Genomic DNA, 22,689 nt, shown 5'->3' with positions numbered 1-22,689 from the left:
TAATTTCGCCAAATTGTCAAAAAAGTATGAGAAATGCATCTTGCACTGAAATAATTACCTGAATGGTTTAAAATCTAATTTTGAGTTGATTGCCAGTTGCTCATATTCGAATTTGCAGTTTTGCATTTAAACATGACCTCAACGGTCTGCTCAGGTACTATAACCTACCTGAAAATATTTGTTGATCACACATTTTAATGAAACTGCCTCTTGCATTCCAAGACCTTTGGTCAGATTCAGATTTGTAGCTTCATGCTTAAAAAAATTATCCAAATGGTCTGCTTGGTAAAAAACCTGACTCAAATGCCACTCATGTTAAAAAATTACCTGAATATTATAGGGCATGTTAAAATTCCTCCTCAAAATTATGTGGTGTGAAGTAATGGCATAATCATGATAAATTTGCATGTATTGTGTTCTGCAAAGTACTCTGGTGTAAATAAAATTTTGCCCAGGTCTAGTTAGGCGGTACCTACAGTGACTAGCCCTCAAAAACTATTGGCACTCTGAAGTTTATAGATCTTGCCTCGGCAGAGGCAGGGCCATTTGTGGAAGAGTTGCTCTTTGGTGGCAAAGTTATTAAGGACATCAGCAAGACTGTGAACACTTTCATGTCCCTAACTTAGGTGCAAACCTCCCTGAGTAAAGTGCTTCAACCAACCTTTTTAGAGGGACAGATGAAACAGGGGGCTTTCATTTGGCCTATTAAAACATCAAGGCCCCCAAAGAGGTTATTATTGCGGGAAGAAAGTCTCCTGGCAGGATTGTTTCAGAGGAGCAACCTTTTTCCCATCTAGGTCACTACCTTCAACAGTCACACAACAGTCACACAGGTAAGATTAATTGTTCAAAACTTTGGTACTCTCACTGCACAGATGTAAGAGTTGCCCGTTTCAGCATTTATATTGGGCTATTCATACTCTGCAAGACCTTGATTTCATAATAAATGTGAACACGTTGATTCTTCTTTTAACACAGTCGCTGGAATCCCTGGGCTTCCTGATCAATTCAGTCAGAAAACAGCTGCAGCTTCCCAAGTACAAAATAAGTGACATCAAGAAGAATTTGAAGTCATCATTGACCAAGATAACAGTCTCACTCAGTTTGACTGCAAACATTTTTGGACTACTGGCATCTTCGGTCCAAGCAGTGTTCCTAGGCTCTCTGCACTACAGAACAAGCATTACAGTGCTTATAATTTCAACATCTCAGGAAGACACTGACAGAAAGGTAAAGCCAGGTGTTGGGTTCAGGGTATGCACTGTAGCAAATTTTCCATCAGAGGCAGATGGTCGTAAGAAGAGTTGGAACTCTACATCAGCTGTCCCGAGCTCCTGGTAGGTTAATTTGCCAGAAATACACTGCCCTTAAAAAGAAGAACAATTGCTACATACTGCTGAGAATGGACAACATCTCAGCAGTCAGATAAATAATCATGATAGGAGGCACCAGATTGAAGATGCTGGCAGAGACAGTCCAGGGCCTTTTGAATTTTTGCCCGAAGAACAATCATCCCAGAATAGATACCAGGACAACTCAATGTGATCGCAGATTGGAACTCCAGGATCCTGACAGGCACTAGCAACTGGAAGTTAAATCCGCACATTTGTTTCTCCTTCCAAGAAGCAATGGGTCCTTGCAGAACGGACTGACCTTTCTGCTTCCATTCTGAACAGACAACTGGAACAATTCTTTTGTTGTAGACCAGACCTGTTAGCACAGGCAATGAAGGCCTTTCTACAGTATTGGTCAATAGGCCTCAATTGTGCTTTCCCCCTGTTTTCAATGATATTTCGGATAGTGGCATAAGCAAGATGACAAAGAGTGGACATAGTAGCAATCTTTCCAATATGGCAGAAACAACCATGGTTTCCAGTCTTTCTGGACATGGCCTGTGACTTCCCAATCCCTTTACTGATGTTCCCGGACATTCTGACAGGTCCAATGGCGAGTTACACCCAATGATATTACAGGTTCATCTGAACCTTATGGCATGGAAAACTTTGGGTGACATTGGCAAATGGCAGGAATTTCAAGTCCTGCTGCTACATTCATCAAGCAGGCCTGGGCTCATTCCACCCACAACCATTATAAGGGTTTGCTAGTGCTTGGATTGGGACCTGGATTCCATGGAAGTAGATATAACAATGATCTTCAACTTCTTATCCCAAAAAGCAGGAGAAGACCTTTGTAACAGGTCAGTAAATAATTTTTGATCAGCGATTTCAACTGGACACAAGTATATTAGTAAAAGTCCTATAGGGATGCATCCCCTCATATGTAAACTGCTTAAAGGGACTATAATATCCAATCCTCCTATAGTCAGATATGATTATGTTTGTGATTTGAATCTAATAATTGCACTTGTTTCAGAACTGGCCAGACAATTATCCAGAAAACAATTGTCAGCTTAATAGGTTATGCTCTTGCATTTGGCATCCTGAAGGACAATCTCTGATGTCAAATTCCTAGACGTGGCAGGTAGAATATATTCCCCAGAAGGGGTATCTTTTTTAATTATAAAATGAACAAAGAGGTAGAGAAACTTTTAGAGAGCGGGCTGTCGGAGGGGACCTCGCGGGCTGCGTCGCGGTCGCAGCTCGCTAGGCGCACCTTCCGCCGTTCCTGGGGGCGTGGCACGCACATACAGCGATCGGCTGGATGTGCCGCCCAGTCGCTCGAATTTTGGAAACCCGGCTGCTTCAGAGACCAGGTGAGGAATCCGGCGAGAAACTCCGGCACTGGGGGCGTGCCACGCTAGAGCGCCGCCGGATGCGAAGAGGCTCGGCGAGGATTCCCCTTCGGGGGAATCCAGGCAGAGTCAGCACCAGTAAGGCTCCTGGGAAGGTGTCCCGGGAGCCTGATAGCGCGGTAATGCGTGTATCTTCGTCTTCGCCGAATTTGGAAACAGCAAGTAAGGTGGTGGGTGTCGCGGGGGCCGGGGCCGTAACCAGCGAAGGAGATAAGAGCTCTCCCCCACCCCAGCCCTCCGTTAACACCTTGCAGGTAGGGGGGCTAGGGCCGAGGGGGGAAATAAGGGATAAGGAGGTCAGTGGGAGACAGGGGAAGCCTAAGGGCAGAACTTTGGACCAAGTGAATCACTTATTCAAAAAAAAGAAAGAAGGAAGTGAGGGGAGACCAAAAAATAATCACAGATTCACACCTTCACTAAGAGCTTATTTAAAGGCTAGGCCGGAGGATATTGTGCTGGTACCGGGACTAGGAAAAATGGATAACTACATGACTAAGTACACTAGAAACAGTGCAGACTCTGGCGAGGGGGTTGAAAGTAACCCTCCCCCTTAACTAATAATTTGGCTCACCTCTGAGTCAAGGTGGTAATCTATCTATTTTGAGACAGGAGGAAGAAGTTTTGGCAGAAGCGGTTACCAGCCCTCTCCTTGCTCAGGCTCTGGCCCCCGACACAGTCTTTCCATGGAGAAGGTGATTCTCTCCATTTCGGAGGATATAAAAAAAGGCTTTGCAACTTCGGAGAGCAATCAAGGGGAAATCAGAGAGGCCTGTGAGGTACTGGAAAGAAAATTTGATAATTTAATGGAGAGGATCCAGGCATTGGAGGAGACGGTAAGGGGGGATGAAGGAGGAGCTGAAACATCATAAGGATGAGATTCGAGACTTAAACGAAAAAGAACAAGAATTACAAGTCAGGATTGAGCAATTGGAGAATTATTCGCGTAGGAACAACATAAAGTTGTTAAAGGTCCCGGAAGGAGCAGAAGGGGCAAATTTGAAGTCATATGTGGTTTCCCTAATCAAATCAAATCAAATCTGTATGTGAGTTGGAAGAGAGTAGGGAAGAGATTGAAAAAGATATTCAGAGAGTCCACCGCAACCCCTTTACGATGCGACCGAACAGCACTAGACCGAGGAAAATCCAGGTTAATTTCTTAACCTATCATCTAAAGGAAAAAAATATTGAGTAACGCATTGAAACAGAAATCATTAAGGGCAAAAAATGTGACATTCGAGATTAGATCCGACCTATCTAAGATTACAATGGATAGGCCGTGGGAATTGGGAAAAAGGTTGGATGAATTAAAAAAGCTAGGAATTACGGCACAGTTGAAGTTTCCGGCATTCTTGGGAATAATATAAAACAACAAAAGGCATAATATAAGGGAAACAGATAGATTAATTGTTAGATCTCATAAAGAAAGAACAGACCGATCATGTAAAATAATTTTTGGGGGGAAATCCTAAGGCTCCCAGGTAGGCGGGATGCTCTAAAACCAGGCCCATGGTGGCTGATATAGTGGGGGGGTCCCCCATGGGAGGGAATAGGAAGGGGAAGACATTAGGCGGGTTTTTTTTTTTGGGTTGTGCATGGAAATAGTTCCTTATTCACCTAGGCAGAGGGATGGCGTGTTAGTTTTGAATGGTTAGATTTGGTAATGGGCAGGGGGAGGGGAAGTTCACGATTAAATTACTTTCTTGGAATATTAATGGTTTAAGGACTAAATCAAGACGGAACAAAATTCTACAATATTTAAAAGATTCACCGGCACAAATCTTAATTTTGCAGGAGACTCATTTGGCCGCAGATGAGTGTAAGGAGTTATTTAAGGCCCAAAAATGGGTGCGAATGTGGTTTTGCACTACCCATAATTTTCACACAAGGGGAGTAGTTATTTTGGTTAAACAGGGGCTACAAGCCAGACCAGAAATTCTCGAAATAAGGGCGGATCAAGCTGGTCGCTGGGTCATAGTAAGAATACAGGTTGATGAGGTAACTCTGGTATTGGTTGGATTCTATGGCCCGAACTGTGATGATATTGAACCTCTTAAAAAGGATTATTCTCAGCTAATCGAATTCTCAGATTCGGTTATTATGACGGGAGATTTTAATGTGGTGCTGGATAATAGATTGGATAGAACGGATACTTGCAGATCCTTAGGTACGCCAAAATCACAACATTATCTAAAGAGAATGATGAAAGATCACGGCTTGTGTGATATTTGGCGAAAGAGGGAAGGGTAGGCCAGAGTCTTCTCCTTTTTTAACAAGAAATATAGCCACGCATCGATTATTTTTTAGTTGATTACAGGTTGTTGGAAAATGTAGATAGGATTGAATATTTACCCCCACATTTATCAGACCATGCAGCGGTAGTATTGCATCTGACGCTTCCCCAGAGAAGAATGTTTAAGAGGTGGACATTGGAGCGTGCACTATTGTTTGATGAGGATGTCTTGGTGCAATTACATAGAGAGACGGAATGTTTTTTCAAGGTTAATATAGGCTCGGCATCATTATCAACGGTTTGGAACTCCTTTAAGGCTGTAATACGAGGGGAAATTAAGAGTATCTCATGTCATAAACTTAAAGTGTTTAGAGACGAAATAAACACTCTAGAACAGGAAATGTTAATAAAAAGCGAGAAGCTGGTTGGTAAAGGTGAAGGGACCCAGGAAGAGGCAGGAAGAGCGGAATTGGCCGAGCTAAGAACACGATTGGCAAATATTTTACAGGCGCGAATGGTTAAGAGATGGGAGGTTAGTAAACTAAAACATTTTGAATATGGGGAGAGTTCAGGGAAACTGCTTGCCTAGAAAGCCAAATCAGATCAGGTTAGGGGTCATATTAAGGAAATAGTGGTGGAAGAAACTGTCGCAAAACTGTTTCGTAGGGAAGATATTGAATGAGGGTTTCAAGACTTTTTTACATCTCTGTATACGGAGTATGTGGAGGTGCGAGAAGAATTGGTGGAGGACTGGCTAGCTCAGGATGTTTTACCGGAAATTTCGCAGCAGACTCAGGAATCTCTTAACGGCCCTATTACAGTTGGGGAAGTGCGGGCGGCTTTAGCTGGGGGTAAAGAAGGGAAAGCCCCGGGCCCTGATGGTATTCCGGTGGAGCTGTATAAAGTATTAGGCAATGTAATTACCCCGATTTTGGTTGAGCTATTTGGTAAGGTTTTTTTAAATGAGATAGGTATGCCTTCTTCGTGGAATGATGCAGTTATTACATTGATTTTGAACCCGGGAAAAATCCGACTCATCGCTCTTCTTATAGACCTATCTCATTATTGAATAGTGATTATAAGCTGTTTACCAAAATAGTGGCGGATAGATTAAACAGAGTAGCAAATAGTTTAATACACTCTGACCAGAAGGGCTTTTCGAAGGGTAGATATTTGTACGAGCTTACATATGAATTAATCGGGGCCATAGATATGGCAGTATCTTTTGATTCCCCTTTGGGGATTATTACTGTCGATGCTGCGAAAGCCTTTGATCAGGTAAATTGGGTTTATTTGAAACTCTTGCTAAAAAAGCTAAACTGGGAAACAATCTCTGTGGGGTAGTAAATCAGATATATAGGGCTCCTACAGCTAGAATATTAGTGAATGGGAATCTTACTGGCCCGATTGCTATAGCTAGGGGCACTAGACAGGGTTGTCCGTTATCTCCTGTACTATTCAATTTATTTATGGAACCATTTGCGAGGAAGATTCTGCGGAATACGATGATTTCTCCTTTCTGTTGTCAGGGCTGGGAGAGGAAACTTGCTTTGTATGCCGATGACCTTTTGGTTTACACAGATAATTTAGTAACTGCATTTCCTGAGATTCTTAAGATGGCTGAGGAGTTTGGTAAGGTTTCTGGCTATCAAGTGAATGTGGAAAAAACAGAGATTATGGCTTGGAATATGGAGTATAAATCTGTCTACTGTAAAAAGGAAATCAGATATTTCGGAATTCTGATACCTCAAAATATTAATCAGCTAGCGGAGAGGAATCAGTTAAAACTGTTGCTGGAATGTAAGAGTTTACTACAAGGTTGGAGCCATCTTCCCTTAACGATTATTGGCAGAGTTAATTTGGTAAAAATGTCTATCCTTCCGAAGTGGAATTTTTTGTTCTCTACTTCCCCACTCCCCATGCAGAAAATAGATATAGAAAAAATGCAGCGCCTTATAAACGATTTTATTTGGAGTTCTAAAGGTGTTAGAATTTCTCGGAGGAAGTTACATCGGTGTAAGGAAAAGGGCGGTTTGGCATTACCAGAGCTGCAATATTATGCATGGGCTTTTCTTTTGAAAAACTTTAGAATTTTGTTCCTTGCCTCAGACTCCACGACTACAGGTTTAATGCTTAAGATAATGGCTTCTAATATCAAAGGCGTTTCAACCAACTTTATGTTTGAATTTGGGGACCCTAAATTCTTCAAAAAGATAAGGTTGAAAATTATGCGGGCCTGGCAGAAAGTTGTTATCAGATCAGACAATCTGCAAAACTCACCTATTATAATTTTGACGCACCTATCTGGGATTCCCCGGGTACCCCAGAATGTTTTCAAGATATTTTAGTGCTACCGATAAAACAAGCAGGGTTAGAGCATTGGGGAGATTTGTTTTCAAAGGGGGTTTTTCTCCCCTGGGAAGAATTGCTGTCGAAGACGGGTGGTTCTTTGTCTAGGTGGAAATTTTTACAAATAAGAAAATGGGCTCAGGGGATTAAGGAAGTTTTTGGTATGTCCAACCCATTGAGTGAGATCACCCCGAGCCCATTAGGAGGTCCCCACAGAGTGTGTGCTTGGTATTGGGGGATCCTAGAAGGGGTGGATGGCGAGTTTGTACTTCCCAGTGACTTGTGGAGGGAATTTTTCCCAGAAGAGGCAGTTAAGAGGTGGTGGGAAGAGTCATTAAAAATGCTTTTTGGTATTGTGAAACCGGCCACATTTAGGAAAAATCATTATTTTACGATACATAGAGTTTATATTTCCCCTGAAAATGAAAGGAGGGCAGGAGGTGATATGTCCAAAGTGTGGTTTAATTCAAGCAACAGATATTCATATGTTTTGGGAATGTCCTGATATTCGACATTTTTGGGAAGGAGTATGTGAAAAAATCTCGAGTACATTAAATCGGGAAATCGAAGCTTCTCTCTAGTTAATAATTTTTGGTCAATTTCAAGATCGGCAGGGGTGGCCTGGTCGGGATACAATTGCAGATATGAAGTTTGTATTTTATGCAATATTGTTTGGGAGGTGGGAAATATGCAGAAAATGGATTTCAAAGACCCCTCCAGGCCACTCAGAATGGCTTAGGGATGTTTTTTGTACAGCAGAATTGGATCAAATAATGGGGGGAAAGGATAGGATGTGGGGGAATATTTGGGTACCATTATTGAACTGGAAATCAGGACATTGATGTATATAATTTTTGCTTAATTAATGCTGGAATGGAAATGTATTTGTGTTATTTGTCCAATGATTTTACACCCTGCTCTGAAATCCTCATGGAACTGGGACAGTCTGAGGATTGTTTGAGAGGAAAGGGCAACCCCTGGCCGAGGAAAACTTATTTTGTCTTGGTTGAAAAGAAAAGGAGGTTTACATAAGGCCTAGGGTGAATGAGGACTAAAAAAAAAAAAAAAAATGAACAAAGACTTTTTGTCGATTTTTAGAAACTCCAGTTTTTCCACAAAATGACAAGTTGTGTGAGGTCAAATGCTTGAAAGTGTATAAGACATACTAGGGAGTTCAGAACCAATGCCAGTAGTCAATTGATGATTGCATTGTTGAAGTATCATAGGCCTGTATACTCAGCAACCTTAGAGAGATGGATAAAATAGTTGATGACAGAATCTGGCATATATGTTCTTCTCTTTGGAGCTCATTCTGCTAAAGGTACCATGGCCTCAAAAGCCTTTGGGTCAGGTTCTACATGAGAGGATATACTAAGAGCAACTGATGGTGTTCTGATTCAACATTTAAGTTGCTTTATTATAAACCTATGGTTAATAAACCATCTGTGGTGGTCAATGAGCTTTGAACAAGCATAATCTGAAGTTGTCTTTCTGACATAGAATATAATATTTGCTAGCTTTCACAAAAGCAGTTTTTTAATTATGTTAAGGACACAGAGGCGAGGATTATCCCACCCACTGTCAGGTCACATGTTAATACCATATACATCTGAGGCTGCATTGCCATAGTGTTTTACGAAGGTCATGAATTATTTGTGATTAGAACTGTTTGGATTAGTACTGTAATTATGATTTACCCACCCATAGTTGAACTTTCTAATGCAGAAATACTCCCACGATAATTTTTTTTGTTGCAGGTTTGGTTGAGAAACAAGATTAAAGAACACATAGAGGTTCTGCGTATTTTCATGACTTGGATTCTAAATTTTGCCATAATTCCAGTAATTGTTCAAAACTTTGGTCTGAAGGTTATAGTCTAGTTGACTTCTCTCAATGCAAATGCAGTTTTAGTAGGCTGTGCAGGAAGATGGATAGCGTAAACATAATGCCAAGTTCACCTGCAACTATGTATATTTTACATTTCGTAGATTAGTACATTCAAATGAGTAATCACAAAATACAATACCTCTGTATGAAAGCCATATACACAAGGTCTACAAAATACATGATTAGTTCTTACAAGACAAAACAGTACATTGAATCATTATGGGTGTCACCATTTCAAGGAGACTTCCCAAAGTAGATTAAAAAGAAGGTTTCATGCATTCATTTTCCATAGGTCATATTTCTTAAAACCCAGGGTCTATCATAGCCATTCCTCATCACACCACGTTCATGTCTATGGCGAATGATGTTTCTAATGCGGTGTGAGTTAATGGAAAAAGATTTCATCTAATGATGTAGGAGCAAGAAAATATGTTATATTTAATTTGCACCCAATTAGTGCGAACAAAGTTTGCAAGGAAAAAGTTAGAAGGTATAATATTATTGTTATGAGGCAAAGATTGACAAAAAAGTTTTTAGAAAATCTTTAAAAAGTATCGCTTTACTCTGAAATGTCTCCCTAAAGACATCACTCAAATCAAACATTCATGTTAAAATTGCTGTCAAATTTATATGAAAAAAATAAAGAGAAAGTCTACGATTGTGCAAGGGCCAAGTGAATTTTGACAGTCTAAGATTTTTTATTCTTACCTAAGCCGTGTCGATGGGTTGACATAGGAGGTAGCACTGTCCATATTCTGCTCTTTGGGTTATAGCTTTCCACTGTGTTCAAAGTCTTTAATCCATCACGGCCACCAATGACATAGAGCTTATCATCAATTACAGCCACGCCAAACTGAAGTCTTCTACCGTTCATCACACCTGCCTGGATCCACACATTTGTTCTGAGATCATATTTTTCTATTGTTGTTGCACCTAAATATAAACACAAAGCCATGTTTCAGAACATTAAAAACTATTTATCCGAAAGAACACAAAAATACTTAAAGCTTTTTTGTTGTCAAAATTCCACTGAATGTCTAGGAAACATGAATTTCCATATATGAAAATCTTACAAGAACAGGATATCTCTGCCAAAGGAGTAAGGAGACTTTGGGCCTGATTTAGATCTTGATGGAGATGGATATCCCATCTGCTGTATTATGATCCCATTATACCCTATGGAGGTTGTAATACGGTGGACGGGATATCCATTACGTTTTTGATGGAGGATTCCATCTGCCAAGATCTAAATCAGGCCCTTGGCATTAACTTGCAGTGATGTCAGTATGTGACTGGGAGCTATCAAAAGCCTCTATGAGGGACTTAAGACAAAGTAATAGATCATTAGAAAAGCAGCATGTTTTTCATTATATGGAATGTGTAAAAGTGTTTGATTAAGGGACCAAAAAAAAATACATTTCAGTTTATGAGTCAGCAATATAGTGATATGACGAGTATGAAAGCTTTATAAAGAAGCATGTGCAGACTTTCAGATAATAATAAACTTTTGATAACAACGAGGGGAGGTTATGAAATTTCACGATCCATAATTGCATTTAAGATTTTGTCCCGGCATTAAAAACAGAGACTTAGGCCCCCATCACAAGTGTGCTTTAAAGAAGAATAACCGCATAGACCCGGTGATAGGCCTGCTTCAGTAAGTGACAGCTGAGCACTGTGTGCTACCCTCCATGCTTCTGCAGTTGTTAGGTAGGAGGCGGCTTTGCTCCTGCCCACAGCCCCTGCCTATACATAATGTATCAGTGTCCAGTGTCCTAGGCTTGGAATTCTCCAGTCAGGAGCTTTATGATCTAACATGCCCATAGGACCTCGGAACTATGAATTACATAATTCCATTCGGACTATCACTCAAATTTTCCCCATATATATTTAAGGCACAGGCTGAATAGTGGGAGGCGTAAGAGGTCAAATCAGTGATGGGAGGCTGGCCATTGAGAAAACAGAGCATTGTCAATGTGTATTTAATCATATTGACATTTCCACAATAATCTTGTGGTTGTATTTTGATATTATTGGTTCACTTGGTTACAGAGTAGCGAACTTTGAAGAGGTTCACACTAGTAACTATCTTTTAACATGGTAAAATTTAAATAGCATTTTGCAGCTATTTTCTATCACACAATTTTCATTGAACAATGATTTTGGAAAGTAGAGGGTTTATTATAGATTGGTGTAAGACATTGGAGTATTAGTTGAGTGAGGTGAGTGCCTGGTGAAAATAATAACCACAATCTTTGCAAAGTGAATCAATAAATTCACTAAGTCAACCTAAGCGCAACTCCCTCATAGTTATGGCAGAGAGCAGGCAGTTAACATAGAGGCAATGTGTAAAGTATTTATGCATAAATCAAACAGTAATAAATCTAAAACAAAATGCAAGAAAATTTCCAAACCAATTTAGAAAAATAAGTAATAATTTATTAAATATAATGGCACCAAAACAAGAAAAGTCCAGTATGTAGAGCCATAGTTATGAATTTTAAAAGTTTAGGTTTACGTTTCAAAATAGTGCCAAAAAGCAGTAGGTGGCAAGTGCTGTAATTTGTTTGACCTTGACCAAGGCAAGAGTAAAGTTCAGGGCCATCAGCAATGGAGAGTGGGACAAATACAAGGACTAAGTTTTTCCTGGTGAATAGTTTTATCTTCTAACTCAGTGGGGGTAAGGCAGCAGGCTTGTGGTTGAAGAGGGTTAAATGTCATTGTGGAGTCAGCCACTGGACAAGGTATCACACCGTTCCGCCAACAGAAATACGCCCACAGCATTATGACCCACCAATCACCGCAGCAGACATTCAACCATGGCAAACCATTGACGGTACATACCGCCACGCTCAAAATACACACACACACACACACATACACACAAAACAACACCACATTGGACAATTCAAACTACACACACCTGACACATATACACACACCACTTTAAACACACACCCATATTACCCACAACCCTTTACCACTACAAACAATTTACCACTGAGAGCGAGACAAGCCAGGAGCACCCACACAACCAGAGCCACAGAACACCATAACCCATACACCATCTACGCACCTCACAGCACACACCCCAACACATCACCCCACACACACTCACACACACCACTCACACTACACCCATGGCACCACAAAGATACCCCAGGTTCTCAGAGGCAGAGCAAAGGGTCATGGTGGAGGAAATTATCCGGGTAGAGCTACAACTATTCGGATCACAGGTGCAGCATACATCCATTGCAAGGAAGATGGAGTTATGGCTGAGAGTCATGGACAGGGTCAACGCCGTGGGACATAACCCCAGAACAAGGGATGACATCAGGAAGAGGTGGAACGATCTATGGGGGAAGGTGTGTTCCGTGGTTGCAAGACACCAGATAGCTGTACAGAGGACTGGCGGTGGACCCCCACCTCCTCCCCCACAACTAACAACATGGGAGGAGCAAGTCTTGGCGATCATGCATCCTGAGGGCCTGGCAGGAGTAGAAGGAGGACTGGACTCTGGTAGGTCAACTCTTTACTACTATCACCCCCCACCTGCATGCCATCACATACCCATACCCCTACCCTCCCCCATCACCCCACCACCTCACAGACACCCCACCATCACAACCCACCCATCCCAGTAATCAGCACTGCATGCACCACCAATGCATGGACACCACTCACAGCCCTGCATGGACACCCATCACCACAGCTTGCACACTAGTGACAATCACTTAGCCAACCAAAGCACAACTCACACAAGCCAAAGCTGCCTTGGTAATAACAACAATAGGGGGAAACACACCCATGCACAAGATGTCACACGCAGTAACAATAACACTGCATTTACATGCCCACAGGACCCCCACACAACGTCACCAGAGAGGAGGTGCCAGCAACATCCAGTCCCCCCCAAAGAGGCCCACAGTGATGACATCAGCTCTGCACGCCTGGATCAGGATGATCAACCTGGCCCATCAGGGACCTCTGGTCAGTCGGTGTCCCAGGCAAAGTCTCATACCACCACAGATCCTTCCCCCTCAGAAAACACCAGCACAGCACCCACCCAGCGGGACCCTCCCTCTGTCCCCAGGACACATCCATCAGCAGTGTGTCCACCACTACAGAGACCCCAGGCAACCGCACAAACACAGGACGATCAGGGACCTAGGGTCAGTGCAGTGGGCCCATGGTTCAGGGGACAGAGGCACAAGAGAACAGGGAATCTGGGAGGACTGCTGTGCAGCAGGGGGAGGATAGGCCCAGGGAACTGACTCTCCACGAGGCACCCACCAACATCATGGGAGCATACCATCATTCCCAGGAGACGATGGGCCAGATACTGGCCAACTTGCAGGAGATCCAGCAGCTGCAGGAGGGACAGTACCTGGGGATCATGGAGCACCTGATGGGCATCCACACCATCCTGGTCACCATTGCAGGGGTGCTGGCAAACATGGCCAACACCATGAGGGAAGCAGTGGCACACCAACGGTCCCCTGACATTAGCCACACTGATGAACAGCCCTCCACCTCTGCTGACACTAGTGGACAGGAGGCCCCGCCACAGGAACAAAAGGCCACCAGCACCCCTCCCCCTGCAGAAGGAGAACCACCACGCAAAAGGTCTCTGCGATCCAGGCAGAAGCCAGAGGACATTGCCAAGACCCCCGCCAGGATATAAGAATCCCCTGAATGTCACCCTTGTGTACCACTCTGTCACCCTGTCCACATTGAACTACCATTGCTCCACTCACTATGCCCCCTTGGACAATGCACCTGTGATACCAATAGACTGGACTCTATCCTGGACATTCCTCCATCATCAACCCAGCCCATTGCAATACCCCCTACACTTATCATCACATAAATAAGCACCCTTGGAACTAATACAAGTCTGTCAATTGATTGAAATATGTATTAGTTTAACAAGCTGTAAACATTGCAATTCAAATGTACAGTCATATATACATAGGTATGACCGGTAGTGGGCAGCAGTAAACACCCCAGAGTAGGGCACAGATATCTGAAAATAGAGATGCCAAAGGGTACAGTAATTGGCCATAGAATTTGGAAAATCAGGATGTCCAACACAAAACTGCAATGTTAGGTGAAGTTACAGTGTCTTACCTGTGTGTCACTGGAAGTACTGTTGAATTATAGTTGTTCTATTGTCCACATCCTCTTCCTCAGCCTCCTCTTCGTCACTGTCCACAGGCTCCACCGCTGCCACACGACCATCTCCAGCCTCATCCTTCTGCAGAAAAGGCCCCTGGCATCTCAAGGCCAGGTTGTGCAACATGCAACGATGATCTGGCACACCTTCTTGGGTGAGTAGCACAGGGATCCACCTGTCAGAAGGAGGCACAGGAATCTGGCCTTCAGGAGGCCAAAGGTGCGCTCAATGATCCTCCTTGTTCGCCCATGTGCCTCATTGTAATGTCCCTCTGCCCTTGTCCTGGCATTCCTCACTGGGGTCATTAGCCATGAGAGGTTGGGGTAACCAAGGATGATGAATCCTAATTATAAGATGGCCACTACCCTACCATTGCTTGTTGTCCCTTTTCTTCCCACAGGCAGCTAAATAAAGACCTCCTTCACACTATTTATCAAAATGCCAGTCAAACTGTACACCATCTCTAGTATTTAGCCCGTAGCTGGATAACAGCAGAGAATATGTATCATTTTGCTGGTCGCCAGGCAAATAGTAGAAATTAAGTACTATTTAGCCAGTGGCTGGATAAATAGCCACTTCCTTTATAGAATGGGTTCAGCTGACACAATTAGTTTCCCCTTTTCTATTCTTAGGCCCATTAGCTGTTTGGCAATTAGCTAATGTCACAGAATGGGGGGTCATTAGCTACTGGGTGAAGACTCAGTTGCCCCCAAATCCATTGAACTTTGACCAGGAAGAGGAGTTCCTATGTTCCTGACACTTCATAGGCCCTCTAATCTCCCTGTGGCTTGGGTCATTTGCTGCTATCTTGTGGTCTCAATTCCTCACAATCCATCAAACCCTTAGCAGGGGGAGGAGGGACATCTAAGTTCCTTGCTCTTCATAAGCAGTCTCATCTCCCCTCGGTGTGGGATGCATGCAGGACATGCTGGGGTGCCATAACCATTCCTATGGCTTTCTCCCCTCTGAGGAAACCAGCTGATATTACTAATCTGCGCCCTGATGCTTGCCTCCATCTAAGTAATCTTAGTAGCATCCACCATTGACATGCAATGTGTTTGAAACACCTGCCCAACTAAAAAATAAAGGGGTATATTTAAGAGCTCCCAGCTCCACCAGAGCGTCACCTTTTCACGCAGCCCTTTGGGTGAAAGGGGTGTACAAGTGGATTGCTGTAAGGTGTGCCACAGCAACACCCATTACATTTTGACACTGCCTCAGATTTACGAGATTTCGTAAACCTGAAGTAGCCCAACAATCTAACACCACCCAGGGGCAGCGTTAGCAAGGTGCAATGAGGAGGAATACTCTTATTCCCCCTCGTTTTTTGCTTTTTCAATGCGTGCTGCATTCTGCATTCAGCTCAATTTAGTGCCGGTGCAGGGTACAACATAGGGGTGCTCCATATTCAATTCAATATGGCGCTTCCCTTCGTTGTGAAAATGACAGAACATGGCGCTGCCTATTTTGATGCATCATCGTGCTCCGTCATTGTCTTTTAAATATGGGCCAAAGAGTGCCATTGACTCTCTAAGTCCACCAATTTGAGCATCATGGGATAGAAAGAACTTATGCTGCTAAGGAGAGTGGGATGGACTGGCCCCACTAAGGAGAGACTGCGAGGGGATTGTGCAATCATTAAAGGCAGACACCCTTACCTGGCATGTTACATACCAACTTAGGGTGGGTTTAGCCAACCTCAAGTGTTTAATAATATTATCTTGCCACTTGGTTTCTTTCAAAGGCATTCATCCCTAGTGTTCGACCGTAGAGCGGGAGATATCATTCAGAGTCTGCTAGGGGATCCAACCACTTCTTGCCATTATCAGTTTTATTTGAGATGGATTGACTACATTCTAAGATTATGCCATTGATAGTCCAGCATAAGGAATGGCCAAGGAAAAATGCAGTGGAGCAACAAGAAACAGGGGGAATGGCCCTAGATCCATCTTCTATTGACTTAATTTGTTGGAATGTTGCTGAGTATGTTACCAAACCTCCCAATAGGGACTGGACCGATCACATTGACACATGGTAATATGCTCCAAGAAACTTGGGTCTTGAATGAAATTGAGTGAGAGGGCCTTCTCAGCTTTTGTTTACCAGCTGTTCTGTCCCAATCCAAATAACCCACCAATCTAGCTTGATAATTTCCCTGCACATTATTCTATAAGGTTTTTCCAAATAATCTAGTCCACTCTTGTATTCAGGTTGTTTGGGTTGTGCATGGTAATACTTTTAATTACTTTTAAATTAATTATTGTAAAGCTGGTAGTGTTGTCTTTGTTTAGTGTCATTGGCATGCTTAGGCAGAAATACTTTTTTGTACATAATTGTTTTAGAATCGTTCTTGCTAGTGAGTCACATGTGGCTTAATCCTTTTGACTCCAAGAATGTGTTTTAGCATTTACAGAGAATAGATTTCGGAGGGGAAATTATATTCATGAAGTTGCTTGACTTCAAGTTAGTCAATTGCATTGAAGTTATTGGAGCGGAGGTAGTCAAACCCCTACAATCATTGGATGGGGCCAGAGTAGAAGGATCAATTACATTTTTATCTCTTCTTTGCTTCCAATTATTGAGTTGCGGTGAAGGTAGAGAATTGTGCTAGCGATCACAACCCCAATATTTTAATATACAGGTTTTTGAAATCCGAATTCTCTACTGAATACAAAGACCCTATTGGTACGTGGATTATGGATAAAGGATTCTGCCTTAAGTGGTTGTCAATCAACAGCAATTATCTATTTCCATGGTTAGTTCTCGTATTACCTTTTTTTGAAAAAAAATGACTGATTGAACCCACGACACAAGGGAAATAAGTTGATACATTTGTCAAACTCAAGGAAATTATTCAAAAGCTTCCTCTGATTCCCTCCATTTTAGGCCCATATTCCAAATGTAACTGGTTTATTAGTACTTGTAGAGCCTTAAGCAAGCGGGATAGGGGCACTCTTTCTTTATAGCAGGCTGAATAGAAATTCGAACTTAAGGCCAGAAAGCGGGAAATAAAGATGGATAACTGGAGTAAAAATACTATTGGCTGCTTAAGGCAGGACACAGAATTTTCTGAAAGATAATTAATTCTGGTGACCCCATGGTAAGACAGAATGTACCACTATCTATGATAATATGTGGGTGTTGCTTTTAAATCCATTTATGGATATATTTCTGAAGATTGTATTGACAACAGAACTATCTTAAACGCAATTCTATTACCATCTCATGTTGTTTAGAAGTAACCCACTCAGCTATAGTTTCTAGCCCCAGTAACAAAGCTCCAGGTCTGGATGGGGACACCAATGGACATTTATAAGGCTACTCTGGAGTTCTGCGCCTCTATTATCACCAATGCCCTTAATTCAGCTGTGTGTTCCAAAGTACCTCATTCTTGGTACTCTGAAATTATTATGCCTGTTTTTAAGAAGGGTTGTAGGAAAAATGTGAGGTGCTACCATCCAGTTTCTTCATTGAACTCCTCAGTTAAAATTGTGGGCTGGATTGAGAATAAAGGTATTATTACTCTCATTCAGTAATGGTTTAGTGATGGTTTATGTACCATTGAACATAGCCTGAACCTCACACTGTTAATCCAAAAATACACTGTGCCTAAGTAGGAGTTTTAAACCTGACAGCCTTAGAGTGGTCTTCCCCCCAACTTTTTACCTACGTCCTCTACTTTTCTGAACTAGTTTTTGGTGACCTTAGGATTCTGTGCACTTTACAACTTCTAACGAGTGCTAAAGTGGTTGTGCTCTCTCCTCTGAATCATGGTAACATTGGCTTAACTCAATTGACGTATTTCATTTATTTGTAAGTCCCACTTATCAGTGGAGAAATGTGATATACCCATGTTGTGTTTTGGGCTGTTTCCTGTCACAGACACTAGGCCAACCCACACAAGTGAGGTACCATTTTTATTGGGAGACATAGGGAAATGTTGGGTGGAATGACTTTTGTGGCTTCTCTCAGATTCCAGAATTTTCCATCACAGAGATGTGAGTAAAATATGTTTTTATACAAATGTTGAGGTTTGCAAAAGATTTTGGGGAACAGAAGCAGTGAGAGCCACAAAAGTCAACCCAGTCAGTATTCCACTGGGTGTCTAGTTTTCACAAATACACAGGTTGTCCAGCTGTGCCTGTGTGCAGGCTGAGCTTGGGCCCAAACCCACAGCTAGGCACATTGCCAAAAAAGGGTCAGTTTCAGCAGAAAAATGTGTTGTGCCTGTGTTTCATTTGTGGCCATTTCCTGTCACAACTACTAGGCCTACCCACACAAGAAAGGTACTTTTGGTATCAGGAGGTGCAAGGATGCCTGCGTTGGTGCTAGGCATTTCAATTTAGTGCAAGCACAGGGGACAACACAGGAGTGGGTCATATTCAATTAAATACAGCGCACACATAAACAATCATGTCTGACATTTTGCTCTTTCCATGCCTACTGCAGGATGCAGCAGACATAGAAAAAGCAAAATACAAGGAGGAATAAAAGTATTCATCCTTGTTGCCTTTTTAACACCACCCCTTGGGTGGCGTTAGATTTGGCGTTGCCTCTGGTTTATCAAAACTCATAAATCTAATGCAGCGTCAAAATGCAATGGGTGTTGCTGTGGCATGCAACACACATAGGCGAAGAAATCAAAGTAGAGACCCTACCCCAACAGAGTGGGCTCCACCAACTAAAGACTCAGGATGTTTATTAGAAAAACTGTTCTCACCTACTAATCTGGGCATGCTTCATCATAAGGCTATGCAAACACATTCCCACGCTGACCAACATCAGGAATGGAACAAAAGGGAATGGGAACAAAAAACACAAAAAGACAAACAGGGATCAAACATACAGAACACCACTCAAGGTTACTAAATCTATCTCATGTGAATCCATTACCAATCTTTATTCCGGGATTCACCAGCTAGGATTAAAAAAGATTGGAAAATTGGTGGTGATATTGGGATAGAATCACCCATTCACCCCAAATCTCTGCTCTAGGGTCAACATGTTTCAGCCGCTTCCATTGCCCATCTGGGTCGTTCGACCTTCATCAGGACCATTGATCCCCTCAAAATTGAGTTCCCTACCTGTCATCAAACAAATTTTGATCAACATTTGAGCTTGTGTTCAATAGTCCCCTATTAGTACACACACTCAGGTTTAACTACAAGGGAATAGAAAGACAGACATAAAATACACACTCCTTTCATCCGCATATCGCCACATACTTCCTTGTTTTTATGTCCCCTTACACACACCTATATACCCTTCGCCCCACCGGCGTACCAGAAACAACATGCACTACTTATTCCCAAATCGGGAATTAGTGCAAACTCAATAATAAAACATCCTTGTGGAACACTCCATCACCCCACACAGTGACCCAGGCAGTAAGGTTTGCGACTGTATGAATATTTTCACTGACCAAGTGCTTATTATTTACCTCCCAACCTGGAGTTCGGTGGGAGCACCTCCCTGTAGTCAGACACTAAATGTGTACAGAAGTCTCAACCCCTCCACCTCCTCGGTTATCCTACCATATCTCTCACTCCCTGTGTCTAGCAGCAGGCCCCTTTCCTTCTCACCTCGTCAAGGGACCGGTACCGCACCTTGCAACACCGGACTCCGTGTAGGTAGTACAGCTGTTCCCAGTTCCATCTTTAGTTCCTCTTCAGGCAGACAGTTGATCACGCGTTTCCGGAAGAAACCTAGACCATCTTCTTGCACTAATCTGTACACATTAGTGGCGGCCATATTGGGTGTGCAGTATGTTAATGCTACTCCCAATGGTAGCGGCCATCTTGGCTGTGCAGTATGTTAACAATCCACATTGTGGCCCCTGCACCAATTTGTAACTATGGTTAAAATAGCTCAACATTGAACAGGGTCCCCCATGTCACCCGGAGCTCATGAATGATCTGGGGAGACAATAGTTCATAAATAATGTTCCATCATTAGTTCTCCCTCTTACACGGTCAAGTAATCCTGCGTTTTTTAGATATATCTAGACCTACTTCTCACACAGGTATACATAGTAGCAATATTAGGTGGCAGTCAGCCAGTATCCCATCTCACCCGATATCTTAATTCTAGCGGCCACCTATGGATGTGCAGTTTGTTATCAGCCATCCCTATGGTCCCTGTGCCTATTAGTAACAGTAATTCACCTTGCTCTGCATTAAAAAGGGCCCCATGTTACCTAGGATGCTGTGTCGTTAGTTGGTGGAGCCCACTCTGTTGGAGTAGGGTCTCTACTTTGATTTCTTGTCTTATGTGTGTTGCTGGTCTAATGATTGGGAGGTTGGACAAGGAATTCTTCCTCTCACACTTTTATTAAGTGTGTTGATATTGCTGTGCCATGCCCACAATAACACCCATTGCACACCCCGTCCACTTAAAGGGCTGCATTGAAGGGGCTGTATTTACAAGGTGGCATTAAGCCACGAAAAGTGACCTAACGTCACCTTGTAAATAGGGAGCAGGGCATTGCACCACCAGAGCGTCCTGAAAAGTGATGCTGCAGCGGTGGTAGGGGCTCATATATGTCCCTAAGATTTCTGACTCTAGTTTGCCTGTTCCTGACATCTGGGAAGATGGTGATTTTAGCACTACAATCCTTTATTTTTTCCACATAACCCAAAATGTAGCTGTATTTTGGCTAATTTCTTTTTCCCCTATATGGGAATCCACGAACCCTGGGTATCTTTAGAATCCCCAGGACGTTGGAAAAAAGGCTGCAAATTTGGAGTGGGTACCTTATGTGGACAAAATCTCATGGAGGGCTACGCACAAGTGTTCCTGAATAGCCAAAAAAAGGCTTAGCACAGGTGGGGAAAAAGCATAGCAGCAAAGGGGTCAAACAAAACATTTTTGTGGTCTCAAACTCCAAATTACATTTGGTTGCAACCATAAACGTGCTTTATACTTCTGCCCTTTAGTGACAGAACGACCTGTTATCAAAAGTTTCCTAAAGGCTAAGCTGCTGAACAATATTCTGCTTACTAAATATGTGGCTGGTCAAGACTGGCAATTGGAGAAATAAGGTTGTCAGTCGCACTGCTTAAGAAAAGAGTGGAGCAACAGCAGCGTTAAGGAGCTTCTACTGCATCAGCAATTAACTCAGCAGCTGACTGAGAATGTCAGAGGCTGCCTGGGCTCTATATTCAGAACTGAGTTGCCTGGAAGCTGTTACAGGGAAGCTGTAGGCACTCTGCACATAAAATACTTCTTGATTTATACATATATTTAAATCAGTAAAGACTGTTTGGAGAACAAAAGTTTTTCTTAAAAAACATAAACATATCATGATGTACTTATGTAGATAACGATTCAATTAAACATTTCATTTACTGGCAAAATGTGATTTGTTTAGTGGAAGAAGCCAACTTTCCAAGATGGCAGCTCCATTCAGCAAATAGTCCTTTGGTAAAAACAATGCAAAACAGACATTGTAGTGGAAAATCTTCAGGGGAAGTAGATGGTTCAGTCAAAGAGACAATAGCACAAGGTAAGCAAGAAATAGCCATTTGGTCTGCATTAAGATGTGATTAACAAAGTCTCAAATAAATGGGTGGAAGAGGCTCCCCTAAATAAGTCAATGACTGAAGGGGGGGCCGCAACCCAAAAGGAGCACTGTAGATATAATAAACAATTGGTCATGTAGACAACTGCATTATCAAGCAAGACACACATCATTGCTCTCTGCATGCAATGGATCGATAAGGTGAAGAATTTAAGCTTAAATATGTAGTGTAAATTGCACCTTATTTTATTGTAATGCACACAGTTAGTAGGAGGTAGAATGAGCAACCAGTCAATAGCATGAAGTGAAAAGAAATGGCTCCGCTGGGTGGAGATAAAGCCCACAGTAAATACATTTTAAAGGACTGGCAACAATAGAACTTACGTATGGCTCTGCTGTAAAACTATACTTGAAATAAAAAACTGATTTAGAGAGAAAAGGCAGGGGACAGAAGCGCAAATTTAAGATTATCATGTTTGGGACCACAAAAAGGCAACATTTAGATCATTTTCAGTTGTGCTGCTTTGCAAAAGAAGATATGAGCTAGTGCAAGTGTGCTAGACCTGGCATCTTTAAGGTGGTCTTCCTCCTGAATTTTTGCCTTTCACCTCCTGGTATTCACTGTAATTTATGTCGGCCTTAGGACTCCAAGCACTTTACCACTACTAACCAGTGCTAAAGTGCATGCGCTTCTCCCCTCAACATGGTAACATTAGTGTATTTGGCATATTTAGGGGCATATTTATACTCTGTTTGCGCCAAATTTGCGTCAAACA

General features: G+C 42.5%; 1 protein-coding gene across 1 annotated transcript in view; it reads right to left on the bottom strand.

The window, feature by feature from the left end:
- KLHL1 (kelch like family member 1) overlaps positions 1-22,689 on the bottom strand; it is a 1,088,169-nt gene that overhangs the window by 242,392 nt on the left and 823,088 nt on the right. Inside the window, exon 7 of the mRNA XM_069205295.1 lies at positions 9,927-10,151. Coding sequence (XP_069061396.1) covers positions 9,927-10,151 — 225 coding nt within the window. The remainder of the gene's footprint in view (positions 1-9,926; positions 10,152-22,689) is intronic.

This window comes from Pleurodeles waltl, chromosome 8 (assembly GCF_031143425.1).
Source record: "Pleurodeles waltl isolate 20211129_DDA chromosome 8, aPleWal1.hap1.20221129, whole genome shotgun sequence".
In the NCBI taxonomy this organism is placed as follows: domain Eukaryota; kingdom Metazoa; phylum Chordata; class Amphibia; order Caudata; family Salamandridae; genus Pleurodeles; species Pleurodeles waltl.
This window is presented reverse-complemented; position numbering and strand designations above follow the sequence as displayed.